We start from the raw sequence: 25,773 nt of genomic DNA, 5'->3' as shown, positions 1-25,773 counted from the left end.
CACATCCAGAGGTGGTTCTTACCCTTCCAGACTGTTTTCTGTGGATATACATATACAGGAGTGTTTTTTGTTTTGTTTTTACAGGAATGTGATTATAATGTATGCATGTACTTTTACTCAAACTTGTTGTTTTTAAAGATTTTATTTTTCCTTCTTTTGCTCAAAGCCCCCCAGTACATAGTTGTATATTTTACTTGTGGGTCCTTCTAGTTGTGGCATGTGGGACGCTGCCTCGGCATGGCTTGATGAGCAGCAGTGCTCTGCCCACTCCCAGGATCTGAACCGGTGAATCCCTGGACTGCTGAAGCAGAGCGCGTGAACTTAGCCAGTCGGCCACGCGGCCAGCCCCAAACTTGTGGTGTTCTTTTTTTTGGTTTAATATGTCAAGGAGCCTCTTTCTACAAGACTGTGTGGATCAGCCCAGTCTTACTCCTTTTAATGACTGCAGAGTATTCTCTTATGTGGATGTATTACAGCTTATTCAGCCAACTTCCTGTTGATTACTTTTAGGTTGTTCCTAAATTTTCTGTAATGCAAAACTTTGACTGTTTCTCTTACTATTGGACTGAATTTAGGGTAAGTCACTCGGCTTTGCTAGAAAATTGCAGTACTCTTAACTGTACTTAGAAAGGGTAGAGAGGTATTTGGATGACTAAGTTTTTCTTTCCTGTCATTTGCTCTTTAGCTAGCATAGGGATCTGCATTTAAGAGATCACCTTGGGGCCAGCCCCATGGCTGAGTGGTTGGGTTTGTGTGCTCCACTTGGTGGCCCAGGGTTTCGCCGGTTCAGATCCTGGGCGCAGACATGGCACCGTTCATCAGGCCATGCTGAGGCAGCATCCCACATGTCACAACTAGAAGGACCCACAACTAAAAATACACAATTATGTACCGGGGGGCTTTGGGGAGAAAAAGGAAAAATAAAATCTTAAAAAAAGAAAAGATCAACTTGATTGATCAAGGTAGTTTCTTACTATGTTGCAAGTAGGATTTTAGGTTCTTTGGTTAATTTAGGGTTATCAATAATGGTCATTTCCACTGTTCCAGGATCTTTGTTTTATATGATATTACTACCTAATTGCTTATTAAAAATTCTTGAACTCTGTCATGGATAGGTATGAGTTAGCGGAAAACACAACAAAAGACCATGGGTTTGGTTTTTGATTCTGTTCAACAACCAATTATTATTATTGCTTTTACTATTATTATATTCTAATTCAATTAAGTATTCCATCTATAGTTTGGATCCCATACCCTCTCCCCATCTCAGGAACTTTACACAGTTCTGGTATTCATTTTCTTAAGTATTTAATCTTTCTCTTTGTCAACTAATTTCTTCTGTTCTTACTTTTTAAAAAATTGAGATATAATTTATATACTATAAAATCACCATTTTAAAGTGTACAATGTTCACAAGGTTGTGCAAGCATCACCACTATTTCCAGAACATTTTCGTTACCCCACAAGAAACCCTGTACCCGTTAGCAACCTCTCCCACTTCTTTGTCTCCTCAACCCCTGGCAACCACTAATCTGCTTTCTGACTCTACAGATTTGCATGTTTGGGACATTTCATATAAGTGGAATCATGATATGTGACCTTTGTGACTTTCCATTGACTTTTAAACATGTTTGTCTTCTATTAAAAAATTATTAAGAAAACCTCTGCATCAACCCTACCGCTTCTACTGCCCCATCTCTCTTCTCCCTTGCACAGCACAACTTCTTGAAGAATTGTCTAATTTTACTGTCTCCATTTTTTCACACCGTACTTAATCTTTAGCTCATTCCAGGTGGTTTCTAATTCTACCACTACCAGAGCAGCTCTTGAAGAGGTCTCCAGTGATCTCATGTCACTACATCCAATCTTGTTTCTCAGTTGACTTCTGAGAAGCAGCTTACTCTGCTGACACTGTTCTCCTTCGTGGACACCCTCTTCTCTTGGCTTCCTTGGCACCGCACCATGCTCTTCTGGTTTTCCTTCTTCCACCCTTCCTGTCTCCTTTGTAGCTTCCTCTGTAATGATTATATATACAACTATTAAAGGATTCTTCAAGGCTCTTTTCTTCTCACTTTGTATTTTTTCCTTAAGCACTCTCATCTATGCCAGGGCCTCATTTGTTTGCAAATCACTTACACATTTATGCATTTTTCTCCAGTTTTCTGCACTATATACCCAGAGATCACTGCTTACTCAGTATCTCCACTTGGATGTCTCAATACAGCTCAAATTTATGATATTTCTCCTCAAAAATGGTTCTCTGCCAGAGTTCCCAATTTCAGTAAATGGCACTGTCTATCCTCTTAAACAGGCCAGAATCTTAGGACACATCTGTGAACCCAGCCTCCCTCAGCTCGCGTCTCAGTCCATCACCAAATCTTGTAAATTCTCCCTCCTAAATATCTCTTAATTCCTTTTGCTTTCCCCTGCCTTTGCCACTGCCGCCTTTATCCAGGCTCTTAACTCAGATACAGCAGCAGCTTTCTGATTGGCATCTCTGCTTCCACTTTGTTCCATACCAGACCTAAATGCTTAACATAGATTATAATTATCCTGGTGTGATTTTTAATACCTTTTACTTTCATGTTCAAAAGAGTTCTGGATTAGATGATAAAATTAGATGGTTACCCTAATTGTAAGTCCCTACCTAATCTGGCCCCTGTCTTCCTCTCCAGCCTCATCTTGAACTATGCATACTTACCTTGCCCTCTGTGTTTTGGACACAGTGGCCATCTCTCAGTGCCTCGAATGCCCCATAAGTTCTATTCTGCCTCAAGGTCTTTGTACCTGGTGTTCTCTTTACCTAGGATCCTAGAATGCCATGTTTTCTTCCCCCAGTTCTTTCCTTGTTAATTTTCATTATACTCTCAGTTCCTAGCTCAGTTACCTCCTCAGGGAAGCCTTCTCTGACCCTCCTAAGGCAGTTCCACTTATTACATAGGTTTCATAGCACCTTGTACCTATCTTTTACAGTATTTATCACAGTGACAATTTTACGTGTATTTGAGTGATTCTTGGATTAATACCTACCTTCTATCAGACTGTCAGCTTGATGAAGGGAGAGAATATGTCTGTATTTGCTTACTGCAGTATCTCCAGCTTTTTGCACAATGCCTGGCACATAGTTGATACATAATAAACATCTGTTGAATGAATAGAGAAATGAATGCCAGCTGTCATAACTTCTTAAAAATTCTAACCTATTCTCTATAACTCAGTTGAGCAAAGTAGTGCTCAAAGGCAGTGAAACATGTTTATACTTCTTTAAAAGTGTGGAGTAGCCAAGTACCCCAGCTTTCTCTATACTTCCATTAGTTTACAATAGAGAGTGCAGCCTGTTAGCGTGTGAGTTGTATAAGGCTTGCGGGTGTTTATTGCCAACATAGATTTTAAGAATTGGGGAAGTTTCATATAAAATTATGGGTTGCTGGTTTCATTTGAAAATTTTAGAGATCTGGCAAAACTGGACTGGCAGACCCACTTGACATGAATTACCTAGAACTAAATGGTGGCCATACCCTTTGAAATGGTCATTTATGTCATCTGGCATAGTGTTACTAAAAATGTGGTTATTGAACTGGCTGCTTGGCCACAAACTGTTTGTCACTGTCCACAGACCTTGCACCACACGTTTAGTTCAGCAGACATTTCCTTGGCTGCATGACTTTCTTCAGTGTATTGATTTACATTCTAGCACAAGCTCTATATCTTATTAGGGACTGCCATTTTGAGTAGCACCTTGTAAATATCTGAGTTTGTAATCCCTGATTTTCACAGTTTTCTTTAAAATGCCAGTGCAAAATAACATTCAGAAGTTGTAGGACAGTTTTATGTCAGTATGTACTGTTCTTAGGTAATACTGTTCATTGAGTTTATTTTATAAGGTATCTCGGTTATTAAGTTTCTTTGATAGAAAAATTCTGAAATTTTTCATTTCAGATTTTAAGACTGAGCATAGATATTGTATTGGGATGTTTTCCTTTTGCGTATTTAGCAATGAAGTTTAGAAATAGATTGGGCTACTTTTAGAGAATAAAGCATGTGAATTTATTTGAATGCCTTAGTGTGGTGCTCAGTGAGAGCTTCTTTCCATGTGTAAAATGGTCTCTCATTGCTCTGTCATTGAAGGAAATGGAGTTGGCCCGTCTTTTTCATACACTTGACTGATTTCACAGGAGTAAAATACAGTGTTCTTGTTAGAATTAAAAACAAAGTTTTTGTAGATTTAATACCTTTTTATTGCTACATCATTTAATCTTGTTAAAGCTGAGTTTGTACTGCTTTTAACTGAGGAAGAAATACAAGGGTAGTATGAGTCCTTTTTTTTTTTTAATGTGAAAATTGAGGCAATTGCTGTGCGATTGAGTGAAGCAGAAATGTGTTCATGGTTGCTTGCCCATGGATTAACTCTCTTTTATCATCTCCCACAAATGACAGAATTAATATATATCTACTTCTGATGTCTAGGAATAGACTTAATACCCTTTTAAAAAGGTTTAATATATTTTAATGAGACTTTTTATTGTTAGTGTATATTTATACAATAAACTTCCACTTCCACTGTTTTATAGAAACTGGTTTTAGCTTTAAAAGATCACCAATGTAAAGTCAGTCACTTTTGAAGTTCGTATCTTCTTGACTTCACTCCAGCGTTTTGCTTTTTCATCTTGTTAAATGCTTTTCCCCCTCAAAATTTAGGGTTATCTATTCTAAGATCACGACTGCTGTTTTGTTTTTTACTTGCAGTTGACTGGTATAGTTTTACTTAAGCTTTCATTGTCAATCTTTGGCTCACTTTGTTTTAGGCATAGTTTTTGTTTATAACATAGTTTTTGTAATTGGTTTTGGCTTTATGATGTAATCTGAGTCTTATAACATGAGTTTAGTATTTTTTTATTTTTATTTTTTATTGCAGTAACATTGGATTATAACATTATATAACTTCCAGGTGTACATCGTAATATATTTCAGATTCTGTGTAGATTACATCATGTTCGCCATGCAAAGACTAATTAGATTCCCATCATCACATACACGAGCCTATTCACCCCTTCTGCCCTCTTCCCTTCCCCCGAGTTTACTATTTTATTTTACTCTTTACATTTATTTATTTCACATTTGTTTTATGTTGTACTTTGTTTTGATTGCTTCTTTTTTTCTTCTTTACACTATGATCTGGTTTTCACCTCCCCTTCCTTTCCCAACTGATTTTATTTGATTATGTTATTTCTTTTAATTTTTCCAGTGTTTATATTCTTAAATGTATGCTTATGTCTCTGCTACTTAATTTATCAGCCTTGGATGAAATCTTTTTCTTTCTTTCTTTCTTTCTTGTTTTTTTTTTTTGGTGAGGAAGATTGGCCCTGAGCTAACATCTGTTGCCAATCCTCCTCTTTTTTGCTTTGAGGAAGATTGTCCCTGAGCTAACATCTCTGCCAATCTTACTCTATTTTGTATATGGGAGACCTGCCACAGCACAACTTCCTGAGTGGTGTATAGCTCCATGCCCAGGATCTGAACCTGTGGACCTGAGGCTGTTGAAGTGGGGCACGCAGACTTAACCACTATGCCACTGGGCTGGCCCCCTTAGGTGAAATCTTTTGATGCCATGTATAAAAGATGAGGAAATAATGTACTTACCTACTTCTTCCTTTCCTGTTCCCCCTACTGAATTTTAATTACGTGTAGATAATCATGGTTTACAGATACATTCTGTTATGTAGCCACAATTCACAGGTGTTTTAATCTCAGGTCTCTGGTTAAAATAACCTCAGTGCCCACTGCTAGTCCTTTTGCCATAGTTTCTTCATTTGTCTCTTGATTGGTTGAACTTCATCCATTAGGAATTTTTTCACAAAGAGATCATGGGAACTATGTTCTTTGAGTTCTTGTAAGCTCAGAAATGTTTATCTATTGTCATTATATTTGAAGTACAATTTGGCTGAGTATAAACTTGTTGAGTAGCGTTCTTTTTTCCCCTACGGCTTTGTAGGCCGTGTTTTTGTCTTCTGCTATTATATAGTGCTCTGTGGAAGTCTGAAGCCAGCCTCCTTTACCCTGCTGCCCCTCCGCCCCCAGTGAGTGATTTAACTTTTTTGCCTAGATGTGTAAAGGTTTTTCCTCTTAATTCTTAAAGTTTAGTAACTTTCTAGAATATGTCCTGGTGTTGCTTAGTCTGTATTGGTTTTTCTTTTTTTTTTTTTTTGTGAGGAAGACTCTCACTGAGCTAACATCTGTTGCCAATCTTCCTCATTTTGCTTGAGGAAGATTGTCGCTGAGCTAACATCTGTGCCAGTCCTCCTCCATTTTTTGTATGTGGGACATCGCCACGGCATGGCTTGATGAGCAGTGTGTATGTCCATGCCCAGGATCTGACCCTTCAGCCTGGGCCCCCGAAGTGGATCATGTGAACTTAACCATTATGATACCAGGCCAGCCCCTGTATTGGTTTTCCTAGGGACAAAGTGAATCTTCTGCTTTTGGAAAATGATCTTGAATCATTTCTTTTCTTTTTTCTTCATCTCCCCAAAGCCCCCCAGTACATAGTTGTATATTCTGGTTGTAGGTCCTTCTAGTTCTGCTGGGTGGGACGCCACCTCACCATGGCTTGATGAGCAGTGCTAGGTCCACGCCCAGGACCTGAACTGGCAAAACCCTGGGCCACCAAAGTGGAATGCGTGAACTTAACCACTCGGCTCGGGCCTGGCCCCTTGAATCATTTCTTTGAATATTTCTTTGTTCTACTCCTTTGGTTCTCTTACTCAGTAACACCAATTATGTGTGTGAAGGAGTCTCCATTATCTGCCTCTCTGGTGTTTCTTATTTTTTCTCACGTCTTGTTCATTTCCATTTCACTGGTTTATTTTTTATTTATTTATTTTGTTTGAGGAAGATCAGCCCTGAGCTAACATCTGTGCCCATCTTCCTCTACTTTATATGTGGGACATCTGCCACTGCATGGCTTGATGAGCGGTGCCATGTCCACACCCGGGATCTGAACCCGCGGACCCCAGGCCGCCACAGCGGAACGTGCACACTTAACTGCTGCGCCACCGGGCCAGCCCCTCACTGGTTTATTGAGATATAGTTAACATACTATAAAATTCACCCTTTTAAATTGTATAATTCAGTAGTTTTTAATATATTGACAAGATTATGCACTACCACTATCTCATTTCTGAATTCCTTTTCATTTTGCATGCTTTTTTAAGTCTTATTTTCTTTGCCCTCTTTTGTCCTTCTCAGTGTATCACTGAAGTATATAAAGTTTGTCCCGTGATTAGAGATGTTAACTTTAATCACTTAGTTAAGGTGATATCCATCAGATTTCGTTATTGTAGGGCCTGGCCCCGTGGCTGAGTGGTTAAGGTTGATGCGCTCCGCCTTCGGCGGCCCAGGGTTTCACCGGTTCAGATCCTGGGTGCGGACGTGGCGCTGCTCATCAGGCTACGTTGAGGAGGCGTCCCACATGCCACAGCTAGAAGAACCCACAACTGAAAATATACAACTACGTACTGGGGGTTTGGGGGAGAAAACGCAGGGGAAAAAAAAAAGGAAGAAGATGGCAACAGTTGTTACCTCAGGTGCCAAAAATAAAAAAAGATTTCTTCATTGCAGTGTTATTATTTTCTCCTTGGTAGTTGATAATTTGTGGGGAAATACTTAGAGACTATGAAAATATTGTTTTTCCTCAAACTTTTGCCTACTATTTTTAGCATCCATTAATGATTCTTAATTGAAACAGTGATTAGTATGGTGATTTCCAAGTGTAATTTGCTAACTTCTTTTTTTTTTTTCCTGAGGAAGATTAGCCCTGAGCTGACATCTGCCAATCTTCCTCTTTTTTCTGAGGGAGACTGGCCCTGAGCTGACATCCGTGCCCATCTTCCTCTACTTTATATGAGGGACGCCTACCACAGCATGACTTGCCATGTGGTGCCATGTCCCCACCTGGGATCTGAACCGGCAAACCCTGGGCCGCTGAAGCAGAACGTGCGCACTTAACCACTGTGCCACCAGGCCAGCCCCTGACTTCTTTATTCTACATTTAATTGTCATTCTTCTTTAAGAAAGAGCTGTCCCTTCTCCCTCATTTATTTATTTATATAAGTATGGACTCATGTATTTTTGTCTTGGGCTATAATTCCTTGCTGGCATTCTTCATTCAGGTTTCCCAGATTTGGTGAGTGGGAGCCCCTTCAAGCTGGCCCGTGTCCTTTTGATTTGTCATCATCTTTATTTGAGCATGACTTATTTTCTAAAATGTTCCAGACTCATCTTGTACTTCCCCTACTCCAGACCTGGAACCACCATTTATCCAAGGAACTCTGGTTCCTTTTAGTGGGGAGTGATAATTTGGAAACCAAGATCTGGAACATTAGGTATGCTCATTGCTTTGGGAGTGTCATAGTTTTTAGGCTCTTGTATCTCTTGAGATTACGCTATAGCCATCCTCTTTTTGTTTGCTGTAGATTATATTAAACATTCATTCTTAATCTCTTCCATTTTTTCCCTATAAATTGTACCCTGAAGCATTGTTTTTTTTTTTTTTAAGATTGGCACCTGCGCTAACAACTGTTGCCAATCTTCTTTTTTTCTTCTTCTTTTTTCTCTTCTTCTTCCCAAAGTCCCCCAGTACATAGTTGTAGATTCTAGTTGTGAGTGCCTCTGGTTGTGCTATGTGGGACGCCGCCTCAGCATGGCCTGATCAGTGGTGCCATGTCCGTGCCCAGGATCCAAACCAGCGAAACCCTTGGCCACTGAAGTGGAGTACGTGAACTTAACCACTTGGCCACGGGGCCGGCCCCTGAAGCATTCTTAAAGGTCATCAAAAAAAGGTTATATTCAAGTAGAGAGTGCAATTTCTGTATAGATAACAAACAAGTCTATATTCCTGAAATCTAATCCTGCCCATCATCACTCTTTTCACAAGTTCTTTTACTTTGAAAGTTGTGTTTTCCTAAAGAATTTTTTGAAAGAGTAGGTCATGTCATCGAATAACCACTGGTTGTGTATTCCTTAATATGTGTTCAGTACTGTTACTGTATGCTTAATATCATGCAGCAGAAGAATAAAGAGTTTGTTGTGGGGTCAGGCTGGAGGATAATGGAAATGTTTACTGTTGTTTGGTTATTCTGTCTTCAGGAACTCTTTTGATCGTTCCATGTCTCCGTAATTTGCTCTACAAATATTTCAGTTTCTATCATTGTGCTGCTTTGTAGTATTCTTCATAGAGCCATGAAATTTTACTTGGAAGGACCCTTAGATCATTATGTCCAATCTCTTAATTTTACAGATGAAGAAACTGAGACCTAAGAACTGAAGTGACTTTAAGTTCATGGCTAGTTGATTGCAGAACCAAGGTTAGAGTCCAGGTTTCTGAACTCCCATGGTAGAACACTTTTGCTGTGGGTGATGGAGGAGCTTGGGTCCATGGTACCTTCCTAAAGTTTCCATGGTAGCCAGATAGAGCACTCTTCCTTCCATCCTGGCACTCAAGCATCTGGGCCTTGAGGTTTTCAGAATGATTGATCATTTGATTACCAAGAAAGAAACAGAAAAGAAGATGGGACAGATCAGGAGTTGTTTGAGGATGGCCAGCTGTCTGACCATACAGCTTCAGGCCAGAATTCTGAGCAGTTTTTTTGTTATTTGTGTTTTTTTTTTTTTTTGAGGAAGATTAGCCCTGAGCTAACTACTGCCAGTCTTCCTCTTTTTGCTGAGGAAGCCTGGCCCTGAGCTAACGTCGTGCCCATCTTCCTCTACTTTATACATGGGATGCCTACCACAGCATGGCGTGCCAAGCACTGCCATGTCCACACCCGGGATCCGAACGGGCGAACCCCGGGCCGCCGAGAAGCGGAATGTGCAAACTTAACCGCTGCGCCACTGGGCTGGCCCCAGCAGACAGTTTCAAAGCTCTTCTTACCTTTCATAGTTCAGTCCCATCTACTGGCTTTCTGCTCTGTCTTTTCATTACCCTGTTATAAATAACATCCATTGGTTTTCTTTTTAAGATTTTCAGCTTAGCAGCATTTTAAGATTAGAATAGTTCTACTGGCACAAGTTTCTTAAAAAGTTAAACAGATATATCATAGGATCCATTCCTAAGTATCTACCCAAGAGAAATGAAAACATATCCTTACAAAGACTTGTATGTGGAATATTTATAGTAGCATTGTTTGTGATAGCCAAAAAGTAGAAACAGTTCAACTGTCCATCAAGTGGTGCATAGATAAACCACAGATGTGGTTATCGATATGACAAATAAACTACAATTTGATTATCTACCCAATAGAATATTATTTGGCCATAATAAGGAATGAAGTACTGATATGTGCTACTCAGTGGATGAACCTCACAAACATTGTGCTGAGTGAAAGAATCCAGATACAAAGAACACATATTATATGATTTCATTTATATGAAACATCTGTAAAAGTTAAATCTGTCGAGACAGAAAGTGCATTGGTTGTCTAGAGCTGAGGGTGGACGAGGAATGTCTTGCAAATGGACACGAGGTTTCTTTTTGGGGTGATGGAAGTGTTCTAAAATTGGATTGTCGTGATGATTGCACTGCTGCAAATGTACTAAAAATTATTGAATTGTTTACTTACAGTTGACTTTTATAGTATGTAAATTGTACCTCAGTAAAGCTGCTAAAAATAGTTACGTTTTAAATTTGGTATCTATAGTCTTTGTTATATTTAAGTATCTTATCATATTTTCATTATTAAACATTTTTTACTGCTTTCTTTCCACATTTAAGTATGATTTTCATAGAATGCTAATGTCGAATGATGTTAATGATAATAGAAGAATAGCCAGCATTTATAAAATAGTTACTTTGTACTAGACGTTATGCTAAGTACGCTTCACAGATCATCTCACAGCAGCACTATAACATAGGTACCATTATTCCCATTCTACAGCTGAGGAAACAGTCTTGTAGAGGTTAAATAACTTGTCTAACCTCACATAACGAAGTAAAGAGAGGATCAGGCAGGAATTGGAAGGGAGGCACGCTGCTCTTCTATACTCCATGTGTGAAAAATACAGTGTTCTCGGTGGAATTTATACTGCTTTTCATTTACTGTGACTGTGTTAAACACCCAGGTGTGTATGCCACTGTGCTGAATGCTCTATAGAGCTATTTATTGTGATCTCCTAGGAAATTCAAATGGGAGTTTGGTATTGCCTGGCTGCCATAGAGTTTTTACAGCTTAGTGAATCTTACTAATCAGTTTTACTTCTTTTTCTCCACCCCTCAGTCTTAATTTTAAAGATCCTGAAGCAGTCAGAGCTCTGACCTGTACTCTCCTAAGGGAAGATTTTGGACTGTCTATTGATATTCCATTGGAGCGACTAATTCCCACAGTTCCCTTGAGACTCAACTATATTCATTGGGTGGAAGATCTGATCGGTCATCAGGATTCTGACAAAAGTACTCTCCGAAGAGGAATTGACATAGGTATATGGTTTAAAATTCTTTTTTGGCTAAACATAAGTTTCATAAATTTTGCAAGGTCAAATTCTCTGTGAACTTCTCTTCTGGGTGTTTCTTGGGTGAAAGAAGCTGGCTGTGGATATTACTGTTCTTATTTGCTACACCTGGGCTTGTCTTTTTCTCGATTTCTCTTGTGAAGGGATTGTCAGCACCAAACAGGGTAAGAGAGGTGCAGAAGGGAAGTGAGGCTCTTGTTTTCTTAGCTTTCCAGATTACCACGTTGATGTCTTGTGTCTGTTGGGCATTATATTTACTCTGAATTGTTTGGTGTTAGTACAGTAGTCCCCATATTGGGATTTTGTGGTGATGGCTATTTAATAAAAGATCATGTGGGCCTGAATACTTTTGGGAATCTCTTGAGTGATTATTTGTAGAGGGTAGGGTAAGATTTTAATTGTAGACTTTTACAATGGAGAAAACTGTTCCAGTTTGGTTCCTTTGAAAGAGTAAGTGGAGATACAGAAGGAAATGAAGCCAGGCTATGTTTTGCAATTATAAATTTATGTTTATCATAGCCAGTGTTTTCATTTACTAGGATTAAAAATTTTTTAATCCTTTGGCCTTTACTAGTCCTTTATGGGAAAACTGGAATTCAAAACTCTATGACTTTACTTCTAAATATAGTATAGTTAATAGGAAACACAATTTCTAGGTAGTAGTAAATGTTTAACTTTGATGTTTGTGTGCATTTCAGTTCTGATCATACACTACCTTTTCTGCAGCATTTATTGACCCCTCCTTTATCCTCTATGCACTCTCCTCCATTGACTTGCAGGACACCAGACTCCTCTGGTTTTCCTCTTTCATTTCTAATCACCCTTCTCCCCTTTTCGGGCTTACTTTCCTGTATCTGGCCATTAAATGTTGAGCTCAGTCTTTAGCCCTTTTCTTATGCAGCAGCCTACCTCTGGGCAATTTCATCCACATCTGTGACTTTATTTTCCACCTCCATGCAAATAACCTACAAATCTGTATATTCCTCCAACTTAGATTTGTTTTCTTGAACTCTAGTCCCATGTATTTCAGAAACTTAGATGTCTCAAAAACTCCTCAGACTTTCCTACGTCCCGGATCAGACTCATATTCTTTTTTCCTAATCTTGGTCCTCTTCCTTTGTTTCTTACTTCAGCGAATCCACCACAGTCCACCCTGTCATCCTTGATATTTACTTCTCCCCATTCTCATTGAGAATGTCTGTCACCATTTCCTGTTGGTTTTTCTCTCTCAAATATTTCTTAAATCTTCTGCTTCTCTCCACTGCCTCCACCCTGGACCAAGTCTCCATCATCTCTCCTGGTCTACAGAATACCTTCTCAACTGCGCTCTTCTCATCCACTCTGTTGCCTCTCTCTTCCATTCTACAGAAAGTGTGTGTAAATCTATTTCTGATCACATCTTGGCCACTGTAATGGGTTCCTTTTAAAAGCCTCTGTGGTAAACACCCACTAGATTGTAAAGTTCAGAGCCTGTTACTTTTTTGCTTACTATAATATCCCAAGGCCTAGCAAAATTTCTGGTACATAGTAGGTGTCCAATAAATAATTTATTGAATGTTGATGGATAAATACATCATTCTTTCAACATTCAAATTTCTGAACACCCCCTATGAGCTAAGCACTGTGTAAAAATAATGGGATTTAACAAAAGCTTCTGCCGTTTTATGTTCATGGCAGAAGATTGGCTGATTGGTTATAGAAAGCTTAGAAAGCTTGAGAGCTTGTTTGGTGCTAATTTATTTTAATTATGCCCCAAACCTTCTAAAATAACACTTGGGGATATAGGAGGTTAATGGATTTTAGCTCTTCACAAGGGGCACTCTTGCTGAAATCACATTGATTCTAATTAGGGTTTTATATAAATTCTCCCCCCAGACTCCATCAGTTTGCTCTAATTCTATGATTATACACTTTCCATTTTTGTTTATCATTACAAGATTATTACCCATTTAAAAATGTCATTCAGCTTTTTGAGGGGATTAGGATGTTAGAATACAAGACTTTGGGTTGTAAGAATTGAGAAACTAGATTTTTTTGGCTGAAGGCAGGTCTTTCTTTTTACCTGTTTATTACCCTGGAGGTACCTGATCATTGGGTAACTGAAAGAAAGTGTACTTTTTCTCTTTTTCCTTTTAAATGAAATTGAAGTATGAAGAGAGAGGCAGTTGTGTGAGAACCAAGGTCCTGGAATCTGGTCTGGATTTTTTTCCTACATTGCTGAAAGTGCTACTTAAGTATCCTTATTCTGAGTGACTCTGGCTTACAAGAATGGCTAGCAGGGTCTAAATAATTGTGGCCTCTGGGAGGAGCTTGAGTACCCTTTACCAACCCTTCCCTCACCACCTCACACATCCCCAAGGAGGTATTTGCCCAGTGGCATCAGGGCCAGGATGCTATTAGATAAACATGATAGGAAGTGTAGCAATCATTGTGACCGTCAAAGAGCTTAAATGTTCTGGCCATCAGTTGTTGTCGTGTATTTTACTATCTTGTTCAGAATACTTAATGAAGAAGCAATAAGATAAGCCTGGGTTTCCTCTGGGTTAGGAATATCTCTAGCCTCCACCTCTTCCTGCCAAATCCATAGAAGGCTGGATTGGCACCAAGATGTGGTCAGCAGGAAGCAGGCCTAGAGTGGCTGGTACGGGCTGACTGTACGTTCTCCCAAAGGTAGACCTTTGGGAGAAACATTGGCTTTTCTTCTCTTGAATATCCTCTTTAAAAGCTTATTGGCCAGGATTGGTCAGTAGATGTGAAAGCAATATTTGTGGTTAGTGTGTTGTCCAGTCCATGGATCGAGATTATTCAAGGTACATGTTTAGGATCAAACCCTGGTTGTCAGAGTGATTTTTGCCTGAAACGTTTCCTTCTGGATGTCTTCCTTGAAACTATGGTAGGGTAAGCCAATGACTGATGTTTTGTATCTGGATTAAATGTCTTTCCATGTCTCCACGTCTAAGAAATGAATTTTCTCTTTAGTTTTTTTTCTTCTCGTTTCCTTCAAGTAACAGTTTACAGATATAGGAGGAATTGGGCTGTTTAAGATCATAGAAATTTTATACCCTATGTATTTTTTTCTGCTTTTGGAGACTGGGATGTACGTTGATTTATTTTAAGATATTACTGTAGTGTTTTAACAGAGAGCATGGATTTATTTTAAGAAAATCAGGTTTTGTCTGAGATTTAAAATGAAGACTTTATAAAGTAGATTAAGTTGAGTTTTGATCATTTTCAGTTGATTAGTCATATATTCCTTGATCATCAGCTAATTGTACACACTTAATTTTGCATACAATATACAAAAGAAGAGGACAGCAAGGTTTCTGTCTTCTAGGAAATTTGAATCCCATTGTGAGGTAAGACTAACATACGTGAAATGATTAGAGAACCCAGTAGCCAGAGCGTGTATGTAATCAGGTACCCGCTTGTTGTTAAGGCTATAAGAATTCTAAGAAGAGGGGCTGGCCCTGTGGCTGAGTGGTTAAGTTCCTGCGCTCTGCTTCAGCGGCCCAGGGTTTCTCCAGTTTGGATCCTGGGCGCGGACATGGCGCTGCTCATCCAGCCATGCTGTGGTGGCATTCCACATGCCACAACTAGAAGGACCCACAACTAAAATATACAACTATGTACTGGGGGGATTTGGGGATGGAAAGCAGAAAAAAAAAAGAATTCTAAAAAGAGAAGCACGGTGTTTTTGCTTGTTAGTTTCATCTCTCCCTCAGGTGTGCTCAGTGTGTTTTGAATTTTCTTTTTGCTAGGTACCGGGGCATCCTGCATCTATCCTTTACTTGGAACAACCTTAAATGGCTGGTATTTCCTTGCAACAGAAGTAGATGATATGTGTTTCAACTATGCAAAGAAAAATGTGGAACAGAATAACTTATCTGATCTTATAAAAGGTTAGCTCTACAGAATACATATCCCTTTCAAGCTTTATTAACCTGCCTTTCTAATTTAACGTATCTCATTATTTTTTGCTTTAATAAACAAACTTTGGTAATTTTTAAAAATCTGTAATTGAGTTTGCTGTTTTGTTATCCGAATTAAGTCAGGAAGACATATAGTAAATACAGTTGATCCCCATAACTGCATGGCTTTAATATTTGTGAATTTGCCTACTCAGGGTTATTTTTGTTTTGTTTTGTTTTTTTTAAATCCTTTTTTTTATTATTATTTTTTATTGAGTTATTGATAGGTTACAATCTTGTGAAATTTCAATTGTACATTAATGTTTGTCAGTCATGTTATAGGTGCACCACTTCACCCTTTGTGCCCACCCCCCACCCCACCTTTCCCCTGGTATCCACTAAACTGTTCTTGGTCCATAGTTTTAAATTCCTCATATGAGTGGAGTCATACACAGATTATCTCTCTCTTGCTGGCTTATTTCACTTAACATAATTCTCTCAAGGTCCATCCATGTTATTGCAAATGGAATGATTTTGTTCTGTTTTGCAGCTGAGTAGTATTCCATCGTATATATGTACCACATCTTCTTTATCCATTCGTCTGTTGATGGGCACTTAGGTTGCTTCCACGTCTTGGCTATTGTAAACAGTGCTGCAATAAACATTGGGGTGCACAGGACTTTTGGGATTGCTGACTTCAGGCTCTTTGGATAAATACCCAGTAGTGGGATGGCTGGATCGTATGGTAGTTCTATTTTTAGTTTTTTGAGGAATACTCAGGGTTATTTTTAACCTCAAAATCAATACTTGTACCTTTGTGGTCATTCAAAGACATCTGCAGAGCAGTAAAAAAAATCGTTACCCAACGTGCATGTTTCAAGCTGAAGTTGAAACAAGCGACACTCTGCTATTGTTTCAGCTCTCATATTGTAAATAAGTGTCTTTTCGTGATCTATTTAGTGCCACATTTTTTTGCAGTTTTGTGTTTTTTCTTGGTGATTTTGCTGTTTAAAATGGTCCCTAAACATAGTGCTTAAATGCTATCCAGTGTTACTGAGTACAAAAAGGTTGTGGTGTGCCTTATAGAGAAAATAGGTGTGTTAGATGAGCTTCGTTCACACATGAGTTAGAGTGCTGTTGGCTGTGAGTTCAATGTTAATGAATCGGCAATATATATTAAATAAGGTGTCTTTAAACAGAAACACACATAAAACAAGGTTATATATTGATTGGCTGATGAAAATGTTGTGACCAGAGGCTCACAGTTAACCTAAGCCTGTATTTCTAGGAGCTAAAGGTTCACTATTCACTAATTCAGTGTTTGTGGTGACTTTATAGAACATCACTACTATGAATAATGAGGATCTATTGTATATGAAGTAACCTAGTCACCAAGATGTTAAAAGGAAGAGAACCCTACTATTGATTAAAATATACCATCTTTTTAATTTCAGTATGTGGAACTGTGCTACAAATAGTCACATCCCCTTAGTAATCAGTTACTTTTTATTTTTGTGCTTATTGTATATATAAAAGGCTGTTCATTTTTTTTGTCATTAGACTATGTCTCTTTATGGAAGAAATAGGCTTTTATTGCTAGTGTTAAACATATCATTGTAAGGGGAAATACTAATATTGTTTATGTGTTTTTTATTTCTCCATTTCTATATTACAGATTACTCCAAAATCTAGCAGTTTTAAACAATAAACATTTATCATCTCCTAGTTTCTATGGGTCAGGCGTTTGGGCATGGCCTATCTGGCTGGTTCTGGTTAGAGTCTTTAATGAGGTTGCAGTCGTCTGAAGGACTGACTTGGGGTAGGCAGGAAGCATTGTTCATTGCCCTGTGGATCTCTCCTGAGGGCTGTTTGAGCATTCTTACAGCATGTCAGCTGGCTTCTCCTAGAGCAGGTAATTCAACAGAGAGAGCAAGGAGGAAGCCATATTGCTCTTTATGACCTAGCCTCAGAAGTGATGCCCTGTGTCACTTCTGTCATTTCTGTTCAGTAAAAGCGAGTCACTGAGCAGCCTACACTCAAGGAGAGGGATATTAAACTTCACCTCTCGAAGGGACTAGAGGTCACTTCTGTCAAAGAATTTGGACATATGTGAAAACTACCACAGCATTAATACTAGTTAACAGTTCCTATTTTTTCTCCTAGTGGTAAAAGTACCACAGAAGACACTCCTGATGGACGCTCTTAAAGAGGAATCTGAGATAATCTATGACTTTTGCATGTGCAACCCTCCCTTTTTTGCCAATCAGTTGGAAGCCAAGGTAAAATATCTTCTGCTTTAAAGCAATTAAATATTTGCCTAAGTTTTCCTTGTTTGTGAAGATAAGAGCAAAGAGCAACTTTTATTTTGGAAGCTGTATCAGAATGTTCTGGTGTCAAGCATCTGAAAACCCAATTCAGATGGCCTTAACAACAAAGAAAGTGTATTGACTTACATATCTAAGAAATCCAGCAGTAATTTGGACTTCAGGAACAACTTGATTAAGGAGTTCATGGTAGTGTCAGGGCTGAGGCTGTGTTTTTCCAGGTTTCTTTTGGCTCTGACCTGGCCTTTTTTTTTTGTTCTTAGGCTGATTTACTTTTGGCAGAGTAATATTTAGGGAGGGGGAAAGAGTGAGGAGAAAACTCTTTTCTTCCCCAAACCGTTGAACCTTTGGGTTTCATCTGATTGGATCAACTTAGGTCACAGTCCACTCCTATATTGGGCTTATTGGCATAGGGGGGAGATCACTGTTTTTACTGCCACCTGTCATTTGATAGTAAAATGTCCAGTTTAGTCTTTCAACTTCAGGTGAAAAATGTATTTGTTCAGGAATATGGAAAGAGAAATGTTGGATGAAAACAACTAACCTATTAAGAAACTCAATGCTCTAAAATGTTATTGTCTTTACCTAAGTTTTCCTTCATCTATTTAATTCCCCATTAATAGAAACTGAAAAATATTAATCAGAAGGAAATGAGGAGGTGTGTATAAAACTTTGGGAGAATAAATTGTTTTAGAATCACTCAAATACCCTGAAAGTACAATTTACATACCTGAAAATAAAGTAAATTCCATATGGATTAGTTTTTTTTTGGTGTAGGGGAGGATGTTGGACTGAAATTTATTAGCAATACCAACATTCTAGATTGGAACATAAAGTGAAGCAGGATTTAAGAAATCTAAATTGTAGCTTTTGTTGAAGGTAAGTTATAAGATAGCTAGGTCCTGCAGTACGTTTTTTTTAACAATATTAAGGTATGACGTACATATGTAAAAGTACACATGCTGTAAGTATAATCTGGATTTTTCAAAGTGAACACTCCTGTGAAACCAGCATCCAGATAAGGAAATAGAGTATTACTAGCGCCAGAACTAAATATCTTTTTATAACAGCTTTATGGAGATTTAATTCACATACCAGACAATTCACCCACTTAAAGAGTAGAATTTAATTATTTTTGGTATATTTACAGAGTTGTATAGCCATCACCATGGTCAATTTTAGAACATTTTCATCACCCCCCCCCCCAAAAAGTCCTATACCGATTAGTAGTTACTCTCGGTTTCCCTGCAGTCCCCTTAGTCCTAGGCAACCACCCGTCTACTTTCTGTCTCTATGGATTTGCTGTTTTGGACGTTTCATATAAATGGGATCATACAATATATGGTCTTCTGTGACTGACTTTTTCACTAAGTATCCGTCCATATTGCAGCATGGATCAGTACTTCATTTCTTTTTATTGCTGAATAATATTCCACTGTATGAATATATCACATTTTACTTAATCAGTTGATGGACATTTGCGTTGTTTCCACGTCTTGGCTATTATAATGCTGCTGCTGTGAGCATTCTTATAAAAGTGTTTGGGTGGATATATGTTTTTATTTCTCTTGGGTATATACCTAGGAGTGGAATTACTGGATCATATGGTAATTGTATGTTTGTTTGTTTGAGAAACAGCCAGACTAAAGTGGCTGACCATTTTTCATTCCACCAGCAGTAGTGTATGAGGGTTCCAATTTCTCTATATCCTTGTCACCACTTGTTATCTACATCTGTCTTCTTGATTACAGCCATCCTAGTGGGTATGAAGTAGTATCTCACTGTGGCTTTGATGTGCGTTTCCCTGATGGCTAATGGTATTGAACATCTTTTCCTGTGCTTCTTGGCCATTTGTTTATCTTCTTTGGAGAAATACCTATTCAGATCCTTTGCCCATTTAAAAATTGTATTATTTTTCTTTTTTTTATTGTTGAAAGAAAATGTATTCTAGACATAGTCCCTTATTAGGTATGTTATTTGCAAACATTTTCTCCCATTCTGTCTTTTCACTTTCTGGATGGTGTCCTTTGCAACTCAAAAGTTTTAATTGTGAGGAAGTCCAGTTTATCTATTTTTTTCTTTTATTGCTTGTGCTTTTGATGTCATGTCTAAGAAACCATTGCCTAATCCAAGGTCATGAAAATTTACTCATATATCTTCTCCTAAGAGTTTTATGGTTTTAGCTTTTATATTTAGATCTTTGATCCATTTTTGAGTTAATTTTTTTAATATGGTATCAGGTAGGAGTGGATTAAATATTTAAATTTAAAAAGTGAAACCATGAAAGTACTAGAAGAAAACATTTGTAAACATTTATATAGTCTTTGGGTGGAATATTTTCTGTGCATGATGCCAAGACAGAAAGCATAAAGGAAAAGTGACGGATTAGACTACATAAAAAGGTAAAAACATTTTTTTTGTGTGTGCGTGTGTTTAATCACAAAGAGGGAAGATAAAAGACCCTGGAAAGGAATATTTGCATGAATGCAGTTTAAAATGTAAATTGCAATGGCTATATGATTTTTAAATCCTAAATCTAGCGTGATATTTGGAAACTAAAATTACATCTAAGCATCCTTACTTAGAACTGGATTACAGTCAAAGACTTGATCTTAAGGTGTAAAAATTTTTCACCAGAGTTTTTTGTTGTTCAGGGAGTAAACTCTCGAAATCCTCGAAGACCTCCACCTAGTTCTGTAAACACAGGCGGTATCACAGAGATCATGGCAGAAGGAGGTGAATTAGAGTTTGTTAAGAGGATCATCCATGACAGTTTACAACTTAAAAAAAGATTAAGGTAAGTTGGTTATTACAATGTGGAAATATTTCCTCCTGTGTAATTTCCAAAAGAAACCGTATCACTTAGAGGAAACATAATCATAATGGTCTGAAGAATAAACATAAAAATTGAAAAGGTATCAGATCCTACGGTCTGCAAAGACCCTGTTTCTGAGGATGCTCTCATGCTTTAATTGATTTGTGTTTCATGTAATCATCTATATTACGTGGATAGAAAGGAGGAAAATACTGTTTGATTGTATTGCTCCCATTAGTACGATACTGTGATGGAACAAAACTGATTCAAGTATGGCTTTTGATTTGGAAACAGATGGGTTCAGATCTGTCCCATGAACCAGAATAAATTTGTTGCCTAGTCCTTGAAGCAATTTATGTTCTTGGAATCAGTCTCCCAAACAGTGACAGATGTGAGGACATTGAGCTGTCAAGAACTTAATGAAGGGAAACTGAGATCACTAACCAGTTCCAGGGGAGAGTTAAGGCTATTCCTTTTTAACAGCTGATTATTTTGGACAACATACCTGTCATTAAGCAGCATAAGGTACTCAAAAAAAGCTATTTGTCTTGCTTGACTTCTCACCCTACCAAGTGTTGTTGCAATGATGGCTAATGCTGTAGTTTAAAACTAAAAGGGCTTTCAACCCTAGGATTTAGCTTTGGGACATAGAGATTTTTTTAAATTGTCATAAAGTACACATAACATAAAATTTATCATTTTAAACATTTTTAAAGTGTACAGTTCAGTCGTGTTAAGTACATTTACATTGTTGTACAACTAATCTCCAGAACTTTCTTGTAAAACTAAAACTCTATACCCATTAAACAACAACTTCCCGTTCCCCCATTTCCCCCAGTCCCTGACAACAACTACTCCTGCTTTCTGTCTATGAGTTTGACTATTCTAGGTTCCTTAAATAAGTAGAATCAAGCAGTATTTGTCCTTTTGTGACTGGCTTCTTTCACTTAGCATCATGTCCTCAATATTCATTCATGTTATAGCCTGTATCAGAATTTCCCTTTTTTTAAGACTGAATAATACTAATATTCCATTATATGTGTAGATCACATTTTGTTTATTCATTCATCTGTTGGTAGACACTTGGCTTGCTTCCACCTTTTGATGATTGTGAATAATGTTGCTGTGAACATGGGTGTGCAAATGTCTCTTAAGACCCTGCTTTTGGGGCCAGCCCTGTGGCCAAGTGGTTAAGTTCACGCACTCTGCTTCAGCGGCCCAGGGTTTTGCCGGTTCAGATCCTGGGCGCGGACATGGCACCACTCATCAGGCCATGCTGAGGAGGCATCCCACATGCCACAACTAGCAGGACTCACAACTAAAAATACACAACAATGTACCAGGGGGCTTTGGGAGAAAAAGGAAAAATAAAATCTTTAAATAAAAAGGACCCTGCTTTCAATTCTTTTGGGTATATATCCAGAAGTGGAATTGCTAAATAGGGAAGTTTTTCTTTTTCTTTTTCTTTTTCTTTTGGATTTTTAGGTGTTTAAAGCTGCTTATTTTAATAAAAGGCCAATTCCAAAATCAACAAATATCCTGATTTGTTAAATGTGAGTTTGTTTAAATATTTGTGGAAAGGAACTGGATTATTGGATGGTCTACCTCTCACAAAATTTACACATTATTGCAACCAAAGGTTAGGCAACTTTTGCTTTAAATTGGTTTCTTCGAAGACACATTAGGATATGAAGAAGAAAGAGGCTTAAGTTATACTGAGCATTCAGAAGAGTCTGAGTAAGTAAAATAAACTTAAATAAAGTAACAGAATGTAGAAATTCATGAAAAGTGGTAACCAGGGCCTTGTGGCCATTTTAGTATCTGTTGGCTTTTGAGAGGACTGGAGCCAATCAGGGAAATGGAGAAGGTTGTTTTTAGGAGGCTTTTAATCAGTAAACTTCTATTTCCAAAGTTCCATTTGAACTACAAAAATATGTTTTAAAGGAATACCATTCTAAGGTAGAGAAATTGGTCAGTATTCCAAGTCTGCCTGTACAGACTATGGTAGTCCCAAATTGAATGAAAGGCATACATTTGCTGGGAAGGATAAATTGCTAGGGCCCATCATATATTTGGAGAATTGATCATTTCAAGCTTGGTATCATAGATGGGAGATGTTACCCAGTTATGATTTATTTAAAAACGGGGGACAGCTGTCTTGTCTGCTCTGTTAAGACTCAGGCAGGTTGAGAGGGACGATAAAAGAAAGAAGGGAAGAAATGAAGTGATTTTTATTGAAAAGAGAATAGAGCAATGTTTTTTGAAACAGTATTCAAAAATATTGTTTAGAATTTCACATTGTACCATGATGACTTTCATTTGTACATATTACCAGTTCATGTCCTCCTGCATGTTTTTATAGTTGACATAGTGTTTATACCACTGCGACTCTCAAATTTTAGAGTGCTGTGAAAACTGCATATTTTGAAGCTCAGAAAAATAAGGGATTAAAAACAAGTATTTTAACCCCACCATCTACTTTTTGTCCTTCTAGACTGTTTTTCATCTTGTTCCTGACAAAGTGCAGAAAATATGCAGAATTTTTAAAATTATGGGGCAAAATGAGTTGTTTGTTGGACTCATCTCAGTGATGGCACTCAAGATGCCTCACCTCCCTGTTGTGATTCGTGCCTCACCTAAGTCGCGCTCAGCAGCAACTGCAGTTTTGTTTTCCATCTTAAGGAATTTTGCAGCTGGGAGGTTCTTGGGAGGTAAATTTATCTAAACTCTTAGTTTTACAGATTAGGAACTTGGGACCCAGATCTCTTGATTCTGGTCCAGTAGTCTTTCCACCACCCCATGCAGCCTCTGCAGCCCAGCCTGCCCTGGACTTCTTAGTAGACACGGCCTTTCTACCATTGACAAAGATCTACAGGTGCTTGTTATCCTTACGTTTCACTTTTTGTGCCTGTGACTTGAGCTTACTTAGTAGCATTTTCTTTTTTAGAGATCCACTCACCTAATCTTCTAAATAAATTAGCAGACTTTATCAAACTCCTCATGGCCTGAATTCTACCTGGTTATTAGGTTTGTCATTGGCTGTTAGGTCTATAGCTGATAACCCAGTATGGCAGTAATTTTATGATTTTTCCAGGAACCAAAGATCTATAGCTTACAAAATTCCAACTTAATACTGGTTTCACCCGTTTTACCTCTTTTTGTGTTTTCCTTTCTATTTCCTACCCCCTGGCAGATGGTGGATACTTCTTTGATTTGGGTCCAATCCATGTTTGGTGATAGGTGATACATTTAATAATCTGGGCCTTTTCAATATGATTCTTTGACTTAATCTTTTAAATGTTGTTTTCTCATTGGTAAAATGGGATGATTATAGCTACCTCATACCCCATAGGGTCTAGAATTAAATGAATATATATTTGATAATAATGAATATTAAAAAGAATTATTTTAACTCTTGACTGTTCTAGGAATCCAGTAGATTTAAATTCTGTGGTCACTTTGCTGAAAGGAAGTGTTACAAGCACCTTGTTATTTTATTTTCACGTAGAGCTCCCTCTCCCTTTTGTTTTTTTTGAACTAGGACTACTATAGTTATGTGGTGCTATAAGTAATGGTTGCAGGGAACAATTGTAGATTTTGTAACTGAGCTTTAAGTTAATTCTCCAGCTAAAAGACTGACCAGTTCTATTACGAAGTTTGACTTGCCTTTATAAAAGGGTAAGCCACTTCTTTCTTATTGTCTATAACGTCGGAATAATATCTTTTAAGGTTCTGAGAATGACGTAAAATGACATGTTAATGTGCATGTAGACTGTGAAGTGCTATTTAATGTTAGATATTATTAAAATGTATAATTTTTTTATCTCTTAAGCAACATAACCACACTTACAGAAAATTAGAAAATGGAAAAAACATTGATCCTAGCACTCTGACACAACTATTAGCTTATTTTGGGTGCATTTCCATTCAGCTGCCCCTCTTTTATTCCCATGGTCGTAATTATGAATACAAAGAATTTTGTCTTCTGCTTTTATATTATTTATTTATTTTTTGATGAGGAAGATTGGCCCTGAGCTAACATCTGTTGCCAGTCTTCCTCTTTTTGCTTGAGGAAGATTGTTGCTGAGCTAAAGTCTGTGCCAGTCCTCCTCTATTGTGTATGTGGGTTGCTGCCACAGCATGGCTTGATGAGCCGTGTCTAGGTCCAAGCCTGGGATCTGAACCTGTGAACCCCAGGCTGCCGAAGCAGAGCACATGAACTTAACCACTATACCACTGGGCTGGCCACTGATTTTATTTATTTATTTATTTTAAATACATTGAGGTTCTCAGCTTTTTATTTATTTATTTATTTTTTTAGTGAGGAAGATTGGCCTTGAGCTAACATCCGTTGTCAGTCTTCCTCTTTTTTTTTCCTCCCCAAAGCCCCAGTCCATAGTTGTTTATCCTATTGTTTATCCTAGTTGTAAGTCATTCTAGTTCTTCCATGTGGGACGCTGCCACAGCAAGGCTTGATGCACAGTGTGTAGGTCCATGCCCAGGATCTAAACTGATGAACCCTGGGCCACTGAAGTGGAGTGCATGAACTTAACTGCTACACCACTGAGCTGACCTTTGCTTTTTTTTTTTTTCTTTCTGCTTTTTCTCCCCAAATCCCCCCAGTGCATAGTTGTATATTTTTAGTTGTGGGTCCTTCTAGTTGTGGCACGTGGGATGCCACTTCAATGTGGCCTGACTAGTGGTACCATGTCTGTACCCAGGATCCAAACCAGCAAAACCCTGGGCCACTGCCACAGAGCACGTGAACTTAACCACGCAGCCACAGGGCCAGCCCCTGGCCCCTGCTCTTATTTTTAACTTTACTTTTTTTTCATTCTTATGTTTCTTTGGGGTTAGTGGTATGCATGACAGTAATTTTAAATAGCTTGACAACAGTCCATAATTAACTAATACCTTATTGATGTTTCTGTTTCTTTTTTTCACTATTAACAAAAAATGTACCATTTCTCTTGTTTGTTACTAAACGGCCATAGTTAGTCTTTGAGTAGACTATTATTATGGATAGCTATCTTTGACCTCTGGTTTCATCTTTGGCTGGGACCCAAAGTAGGGCTGCAAATCAATAAAAGTGTTTTTGGGGTATTGTTAGAAAGAAACATACTCCTTGCTACAGTGTACCAACTCACCACAGATATAGAAGTTGGAGATTTATTGGGGACAGATAGTATACCAGCTTGTTCTGTAGATAGAATGGCATTTTTTC

The 25,773-nt window shown here is 38.1% G+C and overlaps 1 protein-coding gene across 5 annotated transcripts in view; it reads left to right on the top strand.

Moving 5' to 3' along the window:
- Positions 1-25,773, top strand: part of METTL16 (methyltransferase 16, RNA N6-adenosine) — an 82,260-nt gene that overhangs the window by 16,009 nt on the left and 40,478 nt on the right. For all 5 annotated transcript variants that reach the window (XM_008526308.2, XM_008526309.2, XM_008526310.2 and 2 more), the window contains 4 exons: positions 11,271-11,470; positions 15,261-15,401; positions 17,574-17,689; positions 20,389-20,531. In XM_008526308.2, coding sequence (XP_008524530.1) covers positions 11,271-11,470; positions 15,261-15,401; positions 17,574-17,689; positions 20,389-20,531 — 600 coding nt within the window. The remainder of the gene's footprint in view (positions 1-11,270; positions 11,471-15,260; positions 15,402-17,573; positions 17,690-20,388; positions 20,532-25,773) is intronic.

This window comes from Equus przewalskii, chromosome 10 (genome assembly GCF_037783145.1).
Source record: "Equus przewalskii isolate Varuska chromosome 10, EquPr2, whole genome shotgun sequence".
NCBI classification, from domain to species: Eukaryota; Metazoa; Chordata; class Mammalia; order Perissodactyla; family Equidae; genus Equus; species Equus przewalskii.
This window is presented reverse-complemented; position numbering and strand designations above follow the sequence as displayed.